We start from the raw sequence: 20,231 nt of genomic DNA, 5'->3' as shown, positions 1-20,231 counted from the left end.
GGGGGAAGCTGGTGGAGTTGTTCAAGTTAACCGGTGTGGACTTGAAGGGCCGACATGGCCTGTTCCCACGCCGTAAACAGTTATATGGTTATAAAACACATATAAATATAGTTAACCAAGAAACATTTGGTTAAAATAAGTCGCACTGCTTCAATCACAAACTAACTTTTACAAGCTACCACAGCTGTCATCATTCCTGTCACCTCCCAAATTCAATTGCATCAATGAATTGCAAGTGGAATTTCAAGTTGTTAATTCATTTTGAGAGGGTAGAAGTGCCACAGGAATATAATTTTATTTTTATTTAACTGTGCAGTTCACAATATCCTAGCATATGATATCTTGAGGAAGACAGGGTGTTGGTAAATATTTCTATTATTTACCACATTTGCAAATACCATTCACATCAAGGTAATGAAACATAACACCGAAGATACAGTAAAATATGCCTGTAACTCATCTATGATTGTTTAGCCATATTTTCTTAATATTTCTACTTTCCAAGTCTCCTTCCACCGCCATCAACATGATCTACCGAAATCATTTAGGACCCCTTCCATCCTGCACACAGCATCTTTCAGCAGCTCCCACTGAGAAATGGATACAGGAGCATCAGAGCCAGTACCACCAGGCTGAGAAGCAGCTCCTTCCCACGGGCAGTGAGAACATTGAAAGACCCAAGGAACAGCTCGCACTCACCATCCGAGACTCTCATTTTCACGAAACGAGATCTATTTATTTTATTTAAATAGATATAATACTTGTCCTGCATATGTATTGCTTGTCTGTATATGTGTTATGTCTGGTTGTTTTGCACCAAGGACCATAGAATCCTGGTTGTAATTGTACAATCAGATGACAATGAAATTGACTTAAAAATATACCTTTGTATGTTTTATATACTATATTGAGGTTATGAAATATAACATTTTCTGTACAAGGCTAAAGTAGATTAAAGCACATGGTTGAATTTCAGGAAGTTATATATTAATTAATATTCTGACAACAGCACTACAGTACAACTTCCAAAATTGCATTTAATTTATTATTTGCCAGAGCTTTTCTAACAAGAGGAAATTCAAAATGTGAACACCAAGAGGTAGTTTTCATTAAATCAGGATACAAACATTAAAGGTGACAATTTTAAGCTCAAGGAGCCACAAGCTAAACTTTACTTGGCATTATTCATTTGTGAAATATTTATCAAATATCTTAAGTTACTTGGCTAATAAGTGGAGATCACAGTTTCATGCAAATACATTTCAACTTTTTAATTTGGAAATGTAAGTGGAAGTATGCATTAAATAGAAGAGTGGTATAGAAACAGAAAATAGGTGTAGGAGTAGGCCATTCATTATAATCATGGCTGATCAGTACCCGGTTCCTGCCTTCTCCCCATACCCCCCAATCCCCTTGGTCACAAGGGCCAAATCTAACCTACACTTAAACATTGACAGGGAACCGGCCTTCATTGGAAGAAAGTTAATCAGGTTATGGCAGCTAAATTAATAGAATTGCTGCATTTCAGCTGCAGAAAAAGCATTTAAGAATAAGATAGTGTGTAAAGCAGGATTTTTTTTCAATTTGCCAGTAATTATCGAGTGCAATAAGCTACCAGGAATAGCTACTGAGGTTGCCACGACAAATTTAACAGACAATCCTGAAGACCGAATGCTTTGATAAAAAAATGAACTCTGGGTGCCAAATTGATCTGATGGTTTTATTTTATTTTATTGTAACATATGTTGATGCCTCATGTTTGAAATTATCCTGCAGAAAGGAATGAGATCAATCACTTTATTCATAGTTTTTCTTCAAAGTTTTATGCATTGCAAATTTAAAATCTTACAATTATATTGTGTTTTCATGTTGTCACCTCTGCAGTTCATGTGAAGTCTTAATGAAATTTAAATTCAGAACATCTTCCCTACTTGCTGGATAGAAAACAGAAATGGCTTTGATGTAATATTTTGCCCAATATTCACCTCACGCACCACCGCTTCATTCATGGTCCAATAAGTACTCTCATCTCATTGATAATGGTGTTACATCAACAACAAAATCCCCTTTCAGAACTTACCTCAATTTTGTCTGTTTTGGCATCGCCCCAGTAGAGTTTGTCTTCAGCATAGTCCAGTGCCAAGCCATTCGGCCAACCCAGAGAAGTATTTACCAAAATTATTCGATCAGAGCCATCAAGGTTTGCACGCTCTATTTTCGGGTTTTCACCCCAATCCGTCCAGTACATATAGCTGGAAGAATGTTTATACCGTTAATGTTCTGATTCTTTTTAAACAGAAAACTTTTAATTAACAGAAGCATTCCATAATACTTAAACTTAAAATTTTTAACCTTTAAAATATGAAATGTAATTAATAATCTTATTTGTTATGTTGATTTAAATAAAAATTTGTTCACCTACCCAGTTACTGGATTAAGGACAATTGCTCGAGGCTCATCAAGACCTTCTGCAATCAATATTTTTCTAGATGTGCCATTAAATCGAGTCACCTCAATGCGGTCAGTTCCTGTATCAGTCCAATAAAGATTCTGTGCTATCCAATCAACAGCTATTCCATCTGGATGATTAACTTCTGTGGTCACCAATGTTTGGGCCCCTGAACCATCTAGAAATGCACGGCGAATAGCTCTGACTTCATCGTCAGTCCAGTAAATATATCCCTCCACTGGATCATAGTCTATTGCTATTGCATGCCGAATATCATCAAGTTGAAGAATGACATCTGTGAAATCAGGCATGTCTAAGGAGATACGTCGCAGGTCTGTCCTTCTTGCAAGCAGCAACACCTCTTCAGCACCTGTCATAAGACAGCAAAAATATTAATTGTGACGCTTCCTTAGAATTTCAAATCAGTAAAAGTATATTACCCCCGGATTCTGACCTCTTATGTTGCCAAATGAAAGAAAACTATATGGAACACCCTCCATTCCACACATATGGGAACAATGAAAAACGTCTTTCCGATTCATTCGAGAATAAATGGGAATGAACACATTTAAACAGAATATCCTATTAAAATGGGGCAGCATGTGTGCAATTTCATCTTGGCATATTTTTTACAAAATAAAATTAAAGGTAATTTTGAACTTCTTTCCTTTGGCATAATACTGTATACAGGTACACAATCCCTTATCCAGATATCTAAAATCTGGAAAGCTCCAAAAACTGGCAGTTTTTTTCCTGGTGGTGGTACAGCGAAGGGAGAGAGAGAGAGAGAGATGGCAGTGCGACTCGGGTGGGCGGGGGGGAGGAGAGAGAGAAAGAGACGGAAGCGCGACTCAGGTGGGCAGGGGGGAGAGACGGCAGTGTGACTCGTGTGGGTGGAGGGGGGAGGAAATAGATACAGCAGTGCGACTCAAGTGGGCGGGGGGAGAGACGGCAGCGTGACTCAGGTGGGCGGGGGGAAGAGAGAGAGAGAGAGACGGCAGCACGACTCAGGTGGGCAGGGGGGGAGAGACGGCAGTGTGACTCGTGTGGGTGGAGGGGGGAGGAAAGAGATACAGCAGCGCGACTCAGGTGGGCGGGGGGAGACGGCAGCGTGACTCGTGTGGGCGGGGGGAGGAAAGGGATACAGCAGCGCGACTCAGGTGGGCAAGGGGGCAGGGAGATGCTAGCGCGACAGGAAGCAGGTGGATACTGCAGCACAATTTGGGTGGGCGGAAATCTGGGGCAGCTGGCTTCTGTTCTGAAATCTGGAAAAATCCAAAATTCGGAACACATTGTCCCCCAAGGGTTCCGGATAAAGGATTGCGTACCTGTATACTTTACTTAAAAATCACACAAACTAATTACGAAGACCTGTTAATCTTCAATTACAATGAAAATGTGGAAATGACAAGTTCATTGAAGGGATAAAAATAAAGGAGAAGGAGTATAAAATCAGTTTATTTGCAGATGACATCATAGTATACTTAACAGAACCAGAAATATCAATAAAAGAATTACATAAGAAATTGAAGGAGTATGGAGAAATTCTAGGGTACAAGATCAACAAAATAAAAGTGATGCGATGCCAATGAGTAATGCAGATTATACAGAATTTAAAAAAGAATCACCATTTAAATGGCAAACACAAGCAATCCGATACCTAGGTATTAGGTTAGATAATAACTTTAGCCACCTGTACAAATTAAATTATCAGCCACTAATAAAGAAATTACAGGAAGACTTAGAACATTGAAAAGAATTACCGCTAACGTTGATAGGGAGGGTAAATTGCATTAAAATGAATGTCTTCCCAAGGATACAATACTTATTTCAATCGTTACCAATTCCCTTAACAGAGAAATTCTTTAATGAACTAAAGAGAATAATAAGGAAATTCTTGTGGAAAGGGGGGAAACCGAGGATTAACAGAGTCGTACAACCAAGGTGGTTTGCAGTTACCAAACTTTAAAAATTATTATAGAGCAGCACAATTAAGGTATCTATCAGATTTTTACCAGACAAGGGAAAAACCAGACTGAACTAAGATAGAACTAGATAAAATAAAATAGGGGAGAAGATACCGGAAGATATACTTTATAAGTGGGATGAAAAGCTGGTACAATATAAAAGCTCACCAGTACTGCATCATTTACTCAATATATGGAAGAAGATCCACTTAGAAAGGAAAAAAACAAATTACCAAATACCAAAATTACTATTGACGCAAAATCCACTAATCCCTTTTTCAAGAGATAACCTTTCCTTTAGAGAATGGGAGAGAAAAGGAATCAAAAGGATGGAAAATTATTTTTTGGTAAATCATTTATTAACATTTGAACAGTTGAAGTACAAATATGGAATAACTCATGGTACAATGTTTGCATATCATCAACTGAAAGCTTATTTAAAGGATAAATTGGGAAACAGACTGAGATTACCAGAAGGAAGCAGCTTTGAATATGTGATTACAGACACAATGATAATTAAAAGATTTATAACGAACATGTACATCAAGCTGCAAGATAAGGAAAATGATGAAATAAGCTATAAATCCAAACAAAAGTGGGAAAAGGATTTAAACATAAAGATAAAAAATGAAACATGGGAAAAGTTATGTTCTGGAACTATGAAGAGTATAATAAACACAAGGTTACACATGATACAGTATAATTGGTTACACAGGTTATATATCACGTCCCAAAAGTTAAAAAAATGGGATCCAACATTATCAGATAGATGTTTTTGCTGTAAGAAGGAAATGGGAAGAACTGTACATGCAATTTGGGCATGTGAGAAAATGAAAATGTTTTGGGAAGATCTAAATCAGATATTAAATAAAATCACAAAAAGTAACATACCAAAAATCCAGAGATCTTTCTTCTAAGTAATATAAGAAGTAAGGAATTAGGCCTCAAATTGGATAAAGCACAAAAAAGATTTATTATGATAGCCTTAGCATTAGCAAAAAAATGTATAATGTCAACTTGGAAAATGGAAGAGAGCATGAGAATACAGCAATGGTACATGGAAATGAATAAATGTATTCCACTGGAAAAAATAACATATAATTTAAAAAATAAAGTCACATTATTTGAATAAATTTGGGAACCATACATGGAACATAACAGAGAGGGCTTGCCTCAGACCTCCACCCCCTAAAATGATAAGAAGACAAAACAACTTGATCCAGTATGTAAAAGTAGATGGCACATTTTTCTTGTTTATTTTTCATTGTGTGATGGCATTATTTAATATTTTATTGTATTGTATATGTTGAATATTTATTGGTTTTGGAGGGGGGTGGGAAGGGGGGAGGGAAGGTAGGGGGGAAAAAGGGGAGAAAATGCCACTGTGCATATTTAATGAGAAACGTTTGTATATATTTTGGTTGATATGGTTCACAGTATGAAAAATAAAAAAATTATATTAAAAAAAAGAAGGCAGTCAACATCATGGAAGCTGTGTGACCTACTGAGTTTATCACAAGCGCATTGTCTGCAGACTTTCCAGCATCATAAAGGACCCACATCACCCTGGTCATAATCTCTTCACTGCAACCTTCAGGCAGAGGTCATAGAAGCCTGAAAACCCACACCTCTGTGTTCAAAAACAGTTTCTTTTCAAGTTATCGGACTCTTGAACCTCTCCTTGTTACACTAAACATGGATTGCTCCACAGCACAGGACTGTCTGCTCTACTGTGAGTTACTTTTTTGCTCAAGGATTATTATGAATATTTATAATCTATCATTTATTTATGGTTTCTTTTAATTTAATTCAATTAATTTACTGCTGCAGATTTGCCTTACAGGTACCTGTTTGGCTGTAGCAAGTAAGAATTTTGGCACATCTGTAAAATGTGCAATGTGTATGATGATAAACTTATCCTTCTCATCATCAAAGTTTTCCAATTTTATTTGAATATAGGTGGTGCCACAGAATCTGGAAATGGAAAATGTCACTTTCTCAATCAAAAAAGGGAAAAAGGATCAGCTCTAGAATCATACATATTAACATCAGTTATAGAAATCATTTAGAAACATTAATCTGTGAGGATTAATCAAGTCAAATCAAGTTTATTGTCATCTGTTTGTACAACTACAACCTGTCGAAACCGTGTTCTCTGGCACTTGGTGCAAAATAAATTGACACACAACCAGACAGAACTCACATACAAACAATACATATGCAGAACAAGTATGATTGATAGATAGATAGAGAGAGAGATAGCGAGAGAGTGAGAGAGAGAGAGAGAGAGAGATAGCGAGAGAGTGAAAGAGAGAGAGAGAGATAGCGAGAGAGTGAAAGAGAGAGAGAGAGAGAGAGATAGTGAGAGAGTGAGAGAAAGAGAGAGAGAGAGATAGATAGAGAGAGATAGATATATATATATATATATATATAGAGAGAGAGAGAGAGAGAGAGAGATAGATAGATAGATAGATAGATAGAAAGATAGAGAGAGTTTAATGAATACGAGTCTCAGATGGGTAGCATGAACAGTTCCTTTGGTGGTCCAGCATTCTCAATGCCCATGGGAAGTCATCAGGAGGAAAATGGATGAATTAAGGCTAAGTAGGATACATTTGTTAAAGGCTAATTGTATTTAATCCAAGGATAGGATGACTTTTATGAGATAACAGATAGTTATTGGGGTTAATGTAGTTCATATTGATCAAAGACTTCTGTTTTGTCACATAACAAGCTTATCAACGAATGTGAAGTACATATCATAAAAGGAATATTAACAGCACAGATTTTAAAAAGTTGGGCAAGTCACAGACTACACAGCAAGTTCAAAAGTTTTAAAAAAAAACAAACTTCGATTAATTATAGTGCTGTGTTTCAATGTACATTCAGAATAAAAACATGTGGCTAAACCCAGCTCTTCACAAGCCTGTAGAGTTAGACAAAGGAGAAAGCAAAAGATAGCAGAGGAACATGTCTCGCCTCCCTGTTGATGCTTACAGACATGCAAGGAGCAGGCAGCGAGAGACAGAACAACAACAGGCCTGCCTCAGTGTTCAGGCGTCAAGATAAACAAGGAGCGGGCAGTAGGAAACTGAGGAACAATGCCAAACCCACCTCAGTGCTGATGCCGCCAGGCATTCCATGAGCAGACAACAGGAATGTAAATGTTGTGATTGAAAAAATATATTTATGTTGAATTACCATGACATTTTTTGGGTATTTTGTTTCGACCATGTAGTCAACAACTGATTGTTTTATTTCCAGGGCAACATTGGGTATCGTGCTGGTAGAAAATATAAGAAGGTAATGGAGAAAACAGCAAAGCTGAGATGAGGGCCTGCAGTTCCAAGAGTAAATTAGAGAGGCTTTGGAGAAGTCTGCGGAGAGATTTGTTCAAATATATAAAGGATTAGAGGTCACATGTATAAAATAAAAAACTAATGAATTAAGACTAACATGAATGTGGTTGAAATCTGGAATGCATTGCTTACATCTGTGAGGGCAGCTCGTTCCACTGGTCCTCAAGAAGGAATTGGATGAATAATTTGTGAAGAAAGATTTATCAGGTAACAGAGGAATTGGCGAGTTGGTTTGATAGAAAGAGTAAAAGGGACTATTCTGTGCTGCAACCATTCTATGTCTATTTGATCAAAAACCTTTTTGTTTGAGTGATAATCATTGTTGCAGTGTAAGAAATAACACTGTTAAGTTGCACTTAACAAGTGCCATAAACAACAACGAGATAAAATACCAAGTGACTTTTTGGCAGAGTACAAGATCAGATCTTGGCTTTTCCAATTCAACCGTTACCTTTACTGATTAAAGTACACACTGTGGTGCAATCAATTGCAAAGAATCCCATTCTGATTAATTATTAAGATTAATGAAACATTATTCCTCTTGGTTTCTGAGATATCCATCCACAATGAAAGACATTCTTTCCTCAGTTAACAAACAAGAATAATGATAGGCCAGCATGTGTTGGTTGTTGTAAGTGGTTCTTTTAGGTTTGGACTAATGCTATGGCATATCGCAATGAAGTAAAGAAATACTAGAATTCCCTGACACTATTATGAAGAAATAAACTTTTCAATCATTCAAGATAATCAATTTGAAACCTCCACTAAAGGGGATTGTAAGGCAAAAGGAAAAAGGAGAAGGCTATTTTAAAAAGGTTATTTAATTTTATTTCTTTAATTTTGGAGAATGCTTTTAGTTATTTAAACTTGCTTTCAATAGTTTTGAATTCAACTGCAGCTTTTACAATGTAAAGCCTCAACCCTTGTTTTGCCGTCTACCAAAATATATCAGAGGATTTATAGGGGAAAGACCTAACTGCCTCTGAAGACCCTCTTACTATGCAGAGCATGCTACTGGAGACCCAGGTTGCCCATCCATATCCAGACTAGTGCTGCTGGGGACACTATCAAGGATAGTGATTCAAGAAGGGAAAATGGCAACCAAAACCTGTCTCTTTACCACTGTCAGAGTTAAGAAATTGAATAATCCAGCCAAAGACAATGGGCTACAGTTTAAAGTAAGGTGCAATGTGACAATGGACTTTGAATCAGTTGTGACAGATTATGTTGTATTTTGTATTGTATATAGATATGTTTTAAAGGAGATAAATTGTGGCAGGTTTTTTAGTGTAGATCAAATACAAACACTTCAGAACAGATCTCATTTAAAATACTGGAGCTCTGCTCAAACCAGACAGGCCTGACTCTGAGTACCTTTGAAAAAACTTTGAAGGGTACCCAAGGGACTTCAATAATGCATGGTTGTTTTGAAAAAACAACAGATGAAAAAACTCAGAGGATTAGGTTGGGAGCCGCAGGCTCTCTGAGTGCAGTTTGCTGTTCTAAGAGGGTCATGTGGTTTTGCAAGCAGAGAGAGTCAATCTGACTTTTTTCTGGGAGGGGTGGGGAGGAGAGAGAGTGAGAGAGAGAGAGAGTTCTGTTCCGCAGCAGCAGCTTGTGGGAAAACCCCCATTTTGAAGACGGGTTGTGACTGCTTAGTTCAGCCTGGTCAAAGCCCTTGTGGTCTATACAAGAGGAGAGGGCTGGCTGCCTAATGTTTCACGAAATAAGTAAAACAGAAAAGGAACTCTGTGGTGACATGAAAGAAAGAGGTTATCATCTGGAAAACCCTGAAGGGGCAAGTTTCTTCAGCAAGACACTGACATGGCTGATTAAAAGGAATCAGTTTGTGTCCAGTGAACAACAAATCTCTCTCTAAAAACCAACAAGAACCTTCCTGAGTGGTAACTATTTATATTTCAAGCACCAAAGCCTGGTGAAACTCATAAATGTTAAATTCTGAGCAGATTATAAGAATTGCCTGCAACCAGTGAACTTGGAGGAGTGAGAAATGAGATTGAATTGTAAATTAAAGAACATTTCTGAACTTATATACACATTACATATATGTGTGCTTAGAATTCGAAGGGGGTAATTAGATTAAGTAAGTAAATAGCAATAAGTTAGAGTTTGATCCCGTTTTTATGTTTAAAGATAATTAAAAGCAACTTTTGTTTAAGTAACCATTTGTCTTGGTGAATTTCTGTTGCTGCTGGGTTTTGGGGTCCTCTGGCTTGTAACACAGTTAAGCCTGAATACAAATGTTTATACAATTAATTAGAAACCAGAAAATCAAATCAATAACCTTTCAACATTCTACCATAAATATACATAGTAAACTCTCCAATATCAAATCACACACTCTCAGGGCTCACAATTATATTATCCATAAAAAATTCTGCAGGGAAAGTCACTTGTATTTATACTACAGCAGCATCCATTATTGTTCTTTTTATTATTGTAGTTATAGTTATAATTGGCCCTCTATATGATCCAAATATGGCTGCCATTTCATAATGAATAAGTCATATTTGTTCTTTAAGTTGTATGTAACTTTTTCCCATAGGTATGCAACTATTCATCTCTGCAGTCCATCACTAAAAGCGGAGGGGAGTCAGATTTCCAAGTAATTGCAAATCATTTCTTAGCCACTGCCAAAGCTATTTTAACAAATGAAATTTGGAATTTAATTAATTTATTGCTTATTTCAATAAAGTTACCCAAAATAAAGCTCCAGGTCACCCCTGAAGGCCAGCCTTGTTATCCATTTTAGTATTTCTGTAATATCCTGCCATAAAGATCTCACCTTCACACACGACGACATGTAAAAATTTTCCTATTTCTGTCCCACATCCAAAATGCATCTCTGATATTTCAGATTTTGATTTATGCAATGTCTGTGGTGTAAGATATAATTGGTATAGGAAATAATATTGAATTTATCTGTATCTTACATTTATAATTGATGTCATGCTATCCAAACACTAATCAGATCAACATCTTTCCATTATTGCAACAATTAGATCCAACTCCCATCTCTCTCTTAATCTCTGTAAACCTGGTTTTGTACTTTCATTCTGGAGAACATAGTACATCTTAGTTATAATTTAGGTATATTCCCCAGCTAAACCATTCATTCCATTTCACTAATTTCAAGTGGGGCCAAACCTGGCCCCCATCTTTCTCTTAGGAATAGTCTTAACTGGAGAAAACAAAGTCCCATTAGCTACTCCATAGTTATTGCTTAATTGTTCATAAGACATAAGAGATCCCTCCACATAACAGTCATCAATATAACTTATTTCTTTATCATACCATGAATTCACTATTTTGTTGCCCAGACTCATAGGGAGCAACACATTTTTACATAATGGTGCTCTTAGTGATAGCCCTGTTTTTTTTTCCAATACACTCATTTATTTCTTGCCATATTCAAATCATATGTATTAATATAGGGTTATCTGTCTTTTTTGTTATTAATGTTCCACATAAATAAAGTACTGTGCTGTCCCCTCTCTTATTAAATACAATCCCATTCAGATCCAAGAAGGGAGACTGTCTTCTTCAAAGAAGCAAGATAAAAAAATCTAAACTTGTCCTGAAAAATAATACTTCTTAAAATCCGGAAGCCTGAATCCTCTAAGATTTTTATCCCATATTAACTTTTCCAATGACAGTCTTGGCAATTTGTTATTCCATAGTAATCACCTTATATAATTATTTAATAATTTAAAGAATTTTTTAAGTAGTGCAATAGGCAACGATTGAAAACGAAACTGTAATCTTGGCATCACTTTCATTTTTATACAATTTACTCTTCCCACTAGAGTAATCGGCAGATCTTTCCATTTCTGTAAATCTTTCTCTATTTTTGTTTCCTGAAAGAGGACTATAATTAAATTTATATAAATTCTGTACATTATTATGCATTATTCCTAAATATTTGATTGCATTGGTCTTCCATTTAAATCTATTACCTTTCTGATATCATTCATAATCAAAATTTGTCAATGACATTATCTCACTCTTGTCCATATTTATTTTATAACCTGATACTCTTAAATATTTTTCTAATGTTGTTTCTAATTTTATCAAGGATTCAGTCGGGTCAGACCTATATAGCAACACATCATCACCAAATAAGCTAATCTTATGTTCATCCTATCTAACTTTGAAGCCCTTAATATCCAGATCTCTCCTTATAATCTCTGCCGGTTCAATCGCTCGAATAAAAAGCACTGGGGATAAAAGACTCCTCTGTCTACTCAATCCACTCAAGGGAAAAACCGCTGATATCCGATTATTAGTTATAATTTTGGCTTGTGGTTTATGTTAGTTTTTATCCAAATTAAAAATTTGCTGCCTATACCAAATTTTTCCAGTGTCCATTCTAAATGGTCAAATGCCTTTTCTGCATCTGGGGTAGACTGTTAAATTCAAATTCAACTTTGATTTTGCCATATGTAATACATTAAATAGTCTATTCAGACTGTTTGAAAAGTGTCTTCCTTATTTCCCCAATCTGTTTGCTAGCACCTTCACCAATGTCTTATAATCAGCATTCAGAAATGATACAGGTCTGTATGATGAAGATTTTCATGGGTCTACACTTTTCTTCAGTAGCACTGTAATTATAGCAGTTGATAAAAATTCTGGGAGAGTCCTAGTCCCCATCATAAGAGGCATCAGCAAGTCTATAAATTGTCTATAAAACTCAAGATGAAACCCATCCTCCCCCAGAGACTTATCAGCTTGTAAAATACCCAATGGTTTCTCAATTTCTTCCCTTGTGAAAGAGGCATCTAAGTCAAATCATTCTCTATCTTCTAATTTTGTAAGTTCATATCTGCTAGAAATTCATCCATCTCATTTTCATCTCCTAATAATTCTGATTTATATAGTTTTGTATAATGTGGCCTACAATATTATTTATTTATTTTTGATTTTATGTTAAAATATCACACTCTGTTTTTATTGTATTTATCATCCAAAATGACTCCTCTGCCTTTACCTGCCAAGAGAGAACTTTGTGTGCCCATTCTCCTAATTCATAATATTTTGTTTAGTTCTTAATATAGTTTTTACCTTTGTAATGTGTAACATCTCAGTTTTTTATTGTCTAATAGTCTATATTTTTCTTGTAACTCTGTTCTTTGATATTATTTTTCCAGTTTTGTTATATCTTTCTCTAAACCATCCAACTCTGTAGCGTATTCTCAAGAATTTTTGTTTAAGAAATATTTTGTCCTCTTACGTAAGCTTTACGTCCATGCCACGTTAAAAAGCTATCATCAGTAGAAGAAAGTTAGTTTCACAAAATAGTTTTATCTGTCTCTTAATAAATTCACAAAAGTCTTTCCTTCTCAACAGTGTGGCATTGAGATGCATCTATATAGTTATTTGTTTTTCCGTTATCACAATAGTTAAAGTTAATGGCAAATGATCTGATAAAAGTCTCACCAAATATTTTGTTTTTACCACTCTACTTTTTAACTGGGAAGACATTAAAAACAAATCAATCTTTGTATGTGAATCATGTACCCTTGAGTAGAATGGATAGTCTCTTTCTACAGGGTTAAGTTGCCTCCATATATCAATCAAATTTAAATCCTTCATAAATGATAGTATCATTTTTGAAGCTTTTACCTTTGTAACATTCTTGCTGATTTATCCAATATTGGATCGCAACAGAAATTAAAATCTCCTCCAACCAGTATATTTAGTCTTCCCACTGCAGTTTTTAAAAAAGATATTCTTCATAAAGGCTTCATTGTCATAATTTGGTGCATATTCATAAACATCCATGATTCTGCATAAATTTTACAATGTGCCATTACAAATCTTCTGGATTGGTCAGTCAATATCTCTTCTATTATTATTGGTATATTTTTATTAATTAAAAATCACTACTCCTCCTGCTTTTGAGCAGAATGAAAACAATATTACTTGTTCCCCAATCCTCTTTTTAATTTAGCATGTTTTGATTTTGTAAGATGTGTTTATTGTAGAAAGACTATATCTGCCTTTTAATTTTTTTTAGGCATGTCAAGACCTGCTTCCTTTTCACCATCCCGTTTATCCCATTAACATTAATACTAATAAATTTTAATGTTCTATCCATATCGATTTTTAAACAAATATTGTTTATAAAATAAAACCTTTTTGATTGTTTAAATAATACAAAGATCTTTCCCTTTTAAGTCAATAAAGGATATTAACATTTAGTCCTACAAAACATACCTAAGAACATGCATGAATTTTATACAACTGTTAGTGGGATTTATGCATACTTGAATAAAATAAACTTCAGGTGCATAATCAGGAAATTTCAAATATGGGTTAAAAATTGTGCTAGGTTTTGCGGAGTGTGGCTCACTGCAAAATCACCATTTTCACTGCACCCTTTGCTGGATTTATCTGGTATATATGTATTTGTAGAATTCTGCTGGATTTCTGGATCCTAGAAACCTCAGAGATAACTGTAATTCAAGGAACAGAGTGCAAAGACCCTAACCCCAAAATGACCCTGACGTCTTTGGCTTTGCCTTGTGTCAAAAATGTGAAGCATTTCTTTTTAAAACAAAAGTGACGTGAGCTCTTCAAAAAAACAATTTTAAAAAATAAGTCAATTAAAAACACAGAGAATCACTAAAATGCTAAGGTGGAGCAAAGTAATTTTCAAAAAACTTTCCAGGCCACAGGCCCAGAATCCCCAATGAATTGAATTGTGTCTTCAATTCTACATCATGTCTGACATGGTTTTAGATTTCAGTAATAATTTCAAAAAGTAAAGCTTGGAAATCTGAGTAAAATAGGGATATCAATGCATTAACATCTGTCACTCTGAAAATTGAATCCATAGCACATCTTTAATTCCTTAAAATTAATTCATTCAAAACAGCAAAGATATAAATTTCTTTTCTCTTTAACCTCAGGGTGATGGAGAAGTACTATACCTGCACATTTCTCAATGGGCAAAAACATTATTGTTCACAAATAACAATCCATGCTTGAACCATGGATCCACAGCAGTCTTTGTTTCAATGATATGCAGATGTAAAATTGACTTCTTTCTGGATTGAGACTCACTTCTAGTTATTTCTAGGTTAAATTGCACAACTCCAGAAATCTGACAAGGCACTTCTGGTTGTAAATGTGCTTGTGCATTGATGCATTTTCCACAACAAAAATCCTTCCTTGTCCCAAACTCTTTTAGATTCTTTTATGAGTGTGCAGGTTATTGGGCACCATCTACAGAACAATGTTTGAAATGTAATGATGACCCTGCAACAGTTTGTGTTTAAAGAAACCTACAATTACAAATGGAATTTTGTAAATTCAGCTAGCCAAAATCTTCAGCAAGCATCCATTCTGATTACAAAATATTTAACCTGAAATATTTACCTTACTCCCTCTTTTTATAAGCTCCTTTGGTTCCCAATAACACACCAGCCCTATTTGAATGGCGTTCCCCTTTCCACCCCTCCCCCCCCCCCACATAGCAAGTTTATAGAACTCAGATGGCTATCTCCTTGGTGTATCTTCTGAATCCTCCCCCATCCCACTGACCTTCTGAGTAATCTCATTCACGGTTATCTCCACCTTCCAGACTCAATCAGTAACTCCAGATAGTAGTGACGTGCTCCAAAACCCCAAATCTCTAGGCCTTTATCCTCCCTACCTACATTTGTCTGCTGTGCAAGCCTTCATTCAATAGCACTGGTGTCTCATACTGAGGATCTTGCTGAATTTTTAAGAGGCAGGCCCAAAATAGTTTTTTTAGTAAATCACATAATACTCCTGTGAAAACTTCTGAAATTCTAGCCACTATATTTATTACTTATGAATATTTCTTCAACTTTTCAAAAAAGTATTCCTCAGATAAAACTTATTTGCCAAACTGAAATCATCCAAAATTTAAAATTAAGCAACAGGGGGAAAAAAAAAACAGATATTAGTGGAGCAAGGTATATTTTCAAATGCTATAAAAGGATAAATTTAATAATTAAGAAGCCCCTTTAGAATCTATAATCTTTTGAGAGAGACTTTTTTTAAACATTGCAATGATTTTAGAAAAGAGCTTTAAATGCCAGCAGTGCACAAAGTAAATTAATGGAAGCTCTAATTAGTTTTGAAATGGAGTTGGTGCAAGCCATTAACTGGTTATTGATTAAGGTTGTATTACTAAGTCATGTTTCAGGACTGAAAATTCCAGTTAAATCACTTTTGTTAAGCCTCAGTCAAGAGTGACATGAAAAATGGGAGAACATCCTCCAAGTTGACAAAGATGCTTTTTTATCTTTCTCTGCACCACCTCACATTTGACAGATGACAAGACAGTTTATAATATAGTAACAAATGTGTCAATTTATCAACCTAATGCAAACAAATGTAAAGAGCAGCCAGAGTCCCCCAAGCCCTGCAAGAACGCCTTGCCATTTGTCTTTCTACTAATCAGATTAGTACAATGTGTCATTGTTTCATCCAACTTCTCAGTCAACACCGCTGGGAACTCTTGTTCTTTTCACTCTGAGTAACGAAATAGGCTATGAACAACTGGATTCCAAAGCTATTCTTCCTTCTCTCTAAATGCAGAAAATAACATCAAGATAGCTATAGTTACAGCCTGCATGGAACTAATTTCCAGCATTCAGAGAAGCTTTACTTGGGCCTAGTGTGATGCTTGCTCTCAGAAGGGTGGTTTATTTTATAATCTACACTCTAATTTTAACTTAAAACTAATGTGTCAGGAAGCTGTTACAGTGATCAAGTGAAAGCATAATGTTGGCACTTTTCACCAAGCATGCTATGTGTTTCAAGACTGTGGCAGCATCAATAAACTTGACTATCAATGAGCACCATTCATTAAACCTCATTTAAACAATGTTGTTTCTCTGTTCAAAATTTCAACTTGTACACAAAGAGTATGCAACATTTTTTTTAAAAAAAGGTCAAATCACCTCAGCATAACAGCAACAGGAAATTTATAACAGAGAACGACAGTTAGTGCAATGCTGCTGCAGTGCCAACAATTGGGGTTAGAATCCAGTGCTGTCTATAAAGTGTGTGTACGTTCTCCCTATATCTGCATGGGTTTCCTCTGGGTGTTCCAGTTTTCCTCCCACCCTTCAAAATGTACCAGGGTTGTAGGTTAATTGGGTGTAATTGAGCGGCATGGACTCATGGGCTGAAAGAGCCTGTTTTAAATTTAATTTAAAAGAACAAAGCTGAGAACAATATTAACCTTTCTAAACTATTTTCAATAAAGTATTTTTCCTTTCTTTCAGTTTTGCTTTGGTACTGCCTGCAACATTCAAACTATTTCCACCAAAGAAATGAGTGAAGCAGGAATAGCCTCAGCAAATATTTTTCTACTCTTTATGGGAAAATGATTGATCTATGCAATTAAATCTTGTTCTATAACTGGGCAGCATGGTTGGCATAGCGGTTAGCGTGACGCCTTTAAAGCACCAGCGATTGGGACTAGGGTTTGAATCCAATGCTGCCTGTATTGAGTTTGTACATTCTCCCTATGTCTGCGTGGATTTTCCCCACCATTTGAAATGTAGGTTAAATGGGTGTAAGCTGGGCAGTACGGTCTTGTGAGCTGAACTGGCCTGTTAGTATGCTATATGTCTAAATTTAAAAATTTTAAATGTAACTTGTGTTTATTTAAAAATATTTCTGCAGGCATCCTGTGCAAACCGGCCCTGCAGTTTGTCATACAAACAAAATGGAGAATGTAATTTGAACATGTTCATTGTAAACTTATTCAATTTACATTCAGTAAAATTTGCTTCTGCGGACAAACTACTGCAGATGCTAGATATATAAAACAATAACACAGGATGCTGGATATACTCAAAATGTCAGGCAGAGTTATGCAGAGGGAAACAGGGAGGTTAATAATTTTTCATCAACTCAGATACAGCTGAGTATTTCCAACATTTTCTAATTCCACATAAAGAAGATTTAGTCTGTTAAAACAAAACTCTGGTTTAAATGAAATCAATTCACATCTAAAAGTTCACCATTAAAAACATATTTGCTATTTTTTTTAACTGTCTGTTAATGTATATGGATTTTAAATGTATGCTTTAATATTAGAAAAATATGAAGCAAAATCTATCCAAAAATAAATTAAATACTATGTAGAGAAGACCAAAAATGAGTTTTATCCCAAGAGGATGAAAGTACGGCCATGAAAAATCTCTCTGCAAATTAAAAACTGGAGAATTTTTTAATGTCGAGGAGGCCACAAAGGTTTGGAACAACAAGTACTAAAATCTTGGTGACTGATTTCCAAATTTCACTGAGATGGGAAAATGGGCAGCCGGCCAATTGTTTCCAGATTGGTTGTCATTTTAAATATGTTAGTGAGGTGGAAACCTCTGATTTAACCTTTTATTGTTTCACTATGGATGGCCGAGTTTCTCAAGCTTTGGGAAACCTGGCAGCTGCAGTGAAGTGAGCACAGTTTCGGCAAAGGTAAGAGCCTTGTGGACAGGAGCACAACTGCTGAACTCTCTAACCAACACAAGCTGCAATGTTTCCCAAACAACCTTCCAAATCTAATAACTTAACACACTCTAGTAATTAACAAGAAACATAGAAACCAACTGCACCAGCACCGAATTGGCTCTGAAGCACAGTGTTGACCCTTCTCTAATAGTTGCCTAGAATTTCCCAACTCCATAACCCTCTATTTTACCTTTGTTTCTTAATAGATCCCATCTAGAACAAGAAGGCACAACTTCAGGATAAAAGGGAGTCAATTTAAAACAGAGATTCGGAAACAATAGATTTAGTCAGAGTGTCGTGAGTCTGTGAAACATTGCTGGGTGTATTTAAGGCTGAGATTGACAGGTATTTGATTAGTCAGGGAATCAAGGAGTGAAGCTGGGGAGTGGGGCTGAGTGGGAAGTGGAGCAGATTCGATGGGCAAATGGGCCTACTTCTGCTCCTATATCATGTGATCTTGTACCTGCCTCCACCACTGTTCCCAGCAGTGCATTCCATGCACCCAACAGTGGGAAAACACTTCTTTTATCCCCCCCCCTGACCTTACACCAAAGCACCTTAAAATTATGTCTCCCATCTTAGCCATTTCAGCCCTGGAAAAAAAGCCTCTGGCCATCAACACGATCATTGCCTCTCATCATCTTATACACTTCCATCAGGTTACCCCTGATCCTCCATCAATCCAAGGAGTAAAGACCAAGTTGACTCAATCTATCCTCAGAAGCATACTCTCCAATCTAGGCAGCATCCTTGTAAATTTCCCCTAAACCCTCCTCTCTCGCCTCTACATACAATTCCAATTTCTTCCAGAATTTGGCAGCAATACACAAATGTGCTGGAGAAACTCAGCAGGTCACACAGCATGCAAAGGAAGTCAAGGGTAGCCAACAGTTCAGGCCTAGGTGCTTCATCAAGTAAGCTATGGATTGCATTCGACACCAACATCCGCAGACTTCAGATTATATTTGGCTGCTTGTTTTTAAGATTGAACAAGGAGTATTATTTGATCAGTTTGTAAATGCAGTTGTGCACGAGGTTCAAGGTAAAGTCTTCCGTTGAGCTTTCAGGATTTTGTGTGAAATGGTGCTGAAGACTGTACATTCTGAAACCAAACAGATTGAAGCAGCAACCAACACATTTTGAAGACTGCATATATCCAATCACAGCTTGAACTAGCAAATCTGGATTCTCCCCTTCTTTTGTATACAAATATTTTGATGGCATTTGGGAATATTAATTGGAATATTTACCTTCTTTACAAATTTTTCCATCTTTTTTCAGCTGGACACCAGTTGGGCAGGCGCATTTGAAGAATGGTTCTTTTGGTGAAAGCAGACATAAATGGGAACATCCCCCATTAATTCCATCACATCTGGTGGGAACTGCAATAGATGGATACAAAAATGAAGATCTTTTCCACAGAAAAGAAAAAAAAGCAACTAATGCCTCAATGCTCAAATTAAAATGAATGAATTCTGCCTCTTCTGCTTGAAATCTGACTACTTTTATTTCAACTTCCACCTCTTCTGGTTTGAAGATATTGACAGATGTACAACAGAGTCAAGAATACTGTAATTTGCTAGAGAAAGAAAGTAAAATTAAAAAGTAAGCTATCAGTTTTAATCATGATCCAGTGACATCCTACAGTGTGATGAACAAATGGTGAATAGCAAAGACTGTGACCAAGAGTCATGCACAAGTATGCATAGATTAATCATCTGTTTCTTGCATTATTGCAATACCATACAACAATCTATGCACATTCAAGAATTTTTAGGTTAGGGATTAACATTCCAGTATGGATTGGCAAACAGGGACATATCTAGGGTATGGCAGGCATGGCAGGTGGCTGGTGTGCCTCTTGAAGGGGAGGCACCATTTGAAGTTAAGGTAAGATGAGTCCACCCCCCACCCCAGCTCAGCACCCCTGCTGCC

At 36.2% G+C, this 20,231-nt stretch overlaps 1 protein-coding gene and 1 long non-coding RNA gene across 5 annotated transcripts in view; one reads left to right on the top strand and one right to left on the bottom strand.

The window, feature by feature from the left end:
* Positions 1-20,231, bottom strand: part of lrp5 (low density lipoprotein receptor-related protein 5) — a 184,423-nt gene that overhangs the window by 74,438 nt on the left and 89,754 nt on the right. For all 4 annotated transcript variants that reach the window (XM_069899872.1, XM_069899880.1, XM_069899888.1 and 1 more), the window contains 3 exons: positions 19,547-19,678; positions 2,423-2,819; positions 2,081-2,252 (listed from right to left, as the gene is read on the bottom strand). In XM_069899872.1, the coding sequence (XP_069755973.1) occupies positions 2,081-2,252; positions 2,423-2,819; positions 19,547-19,678 (701 nt within the window). The remainder of the gene's footprint in view (positions 1-2,080; positions 2,253-2,422; positions 2,820-19,546; positions 19,679-20,231) is intronic.
* LOC138744182 (uncharacterized) lies at positions 5,990-19,771 on the top strand. Its single transcript, XR_011345346.1, has 3 exons — positions 5,990-6,148; positions 7,681-7,982; positions 19,578-19,771. It is a non-coding gene; the product is annotated as an uncharacterized lncRNA (long non-coding RNA).

Source organism: Narcine bancroftii, chromosome 1, assembly GCF_036971445.1.
Source record: "Narcine bancroftii isolate sNarBan1 chromosome 1, sNarBan1.hap1, whole genome shotgun sequence".
Lineage (NCBI taxonomy): Eukaryota > Metazoa > Chordata > Chondrichthyes > Torpediniformes > Narcinidae > Narcine > Narcine bancroftii.
The sequence above is the reverse complement of the archived record's forward strand: the minus strand, read 5'-3'. Positions and strand labels throughout refer to the sequence as shown.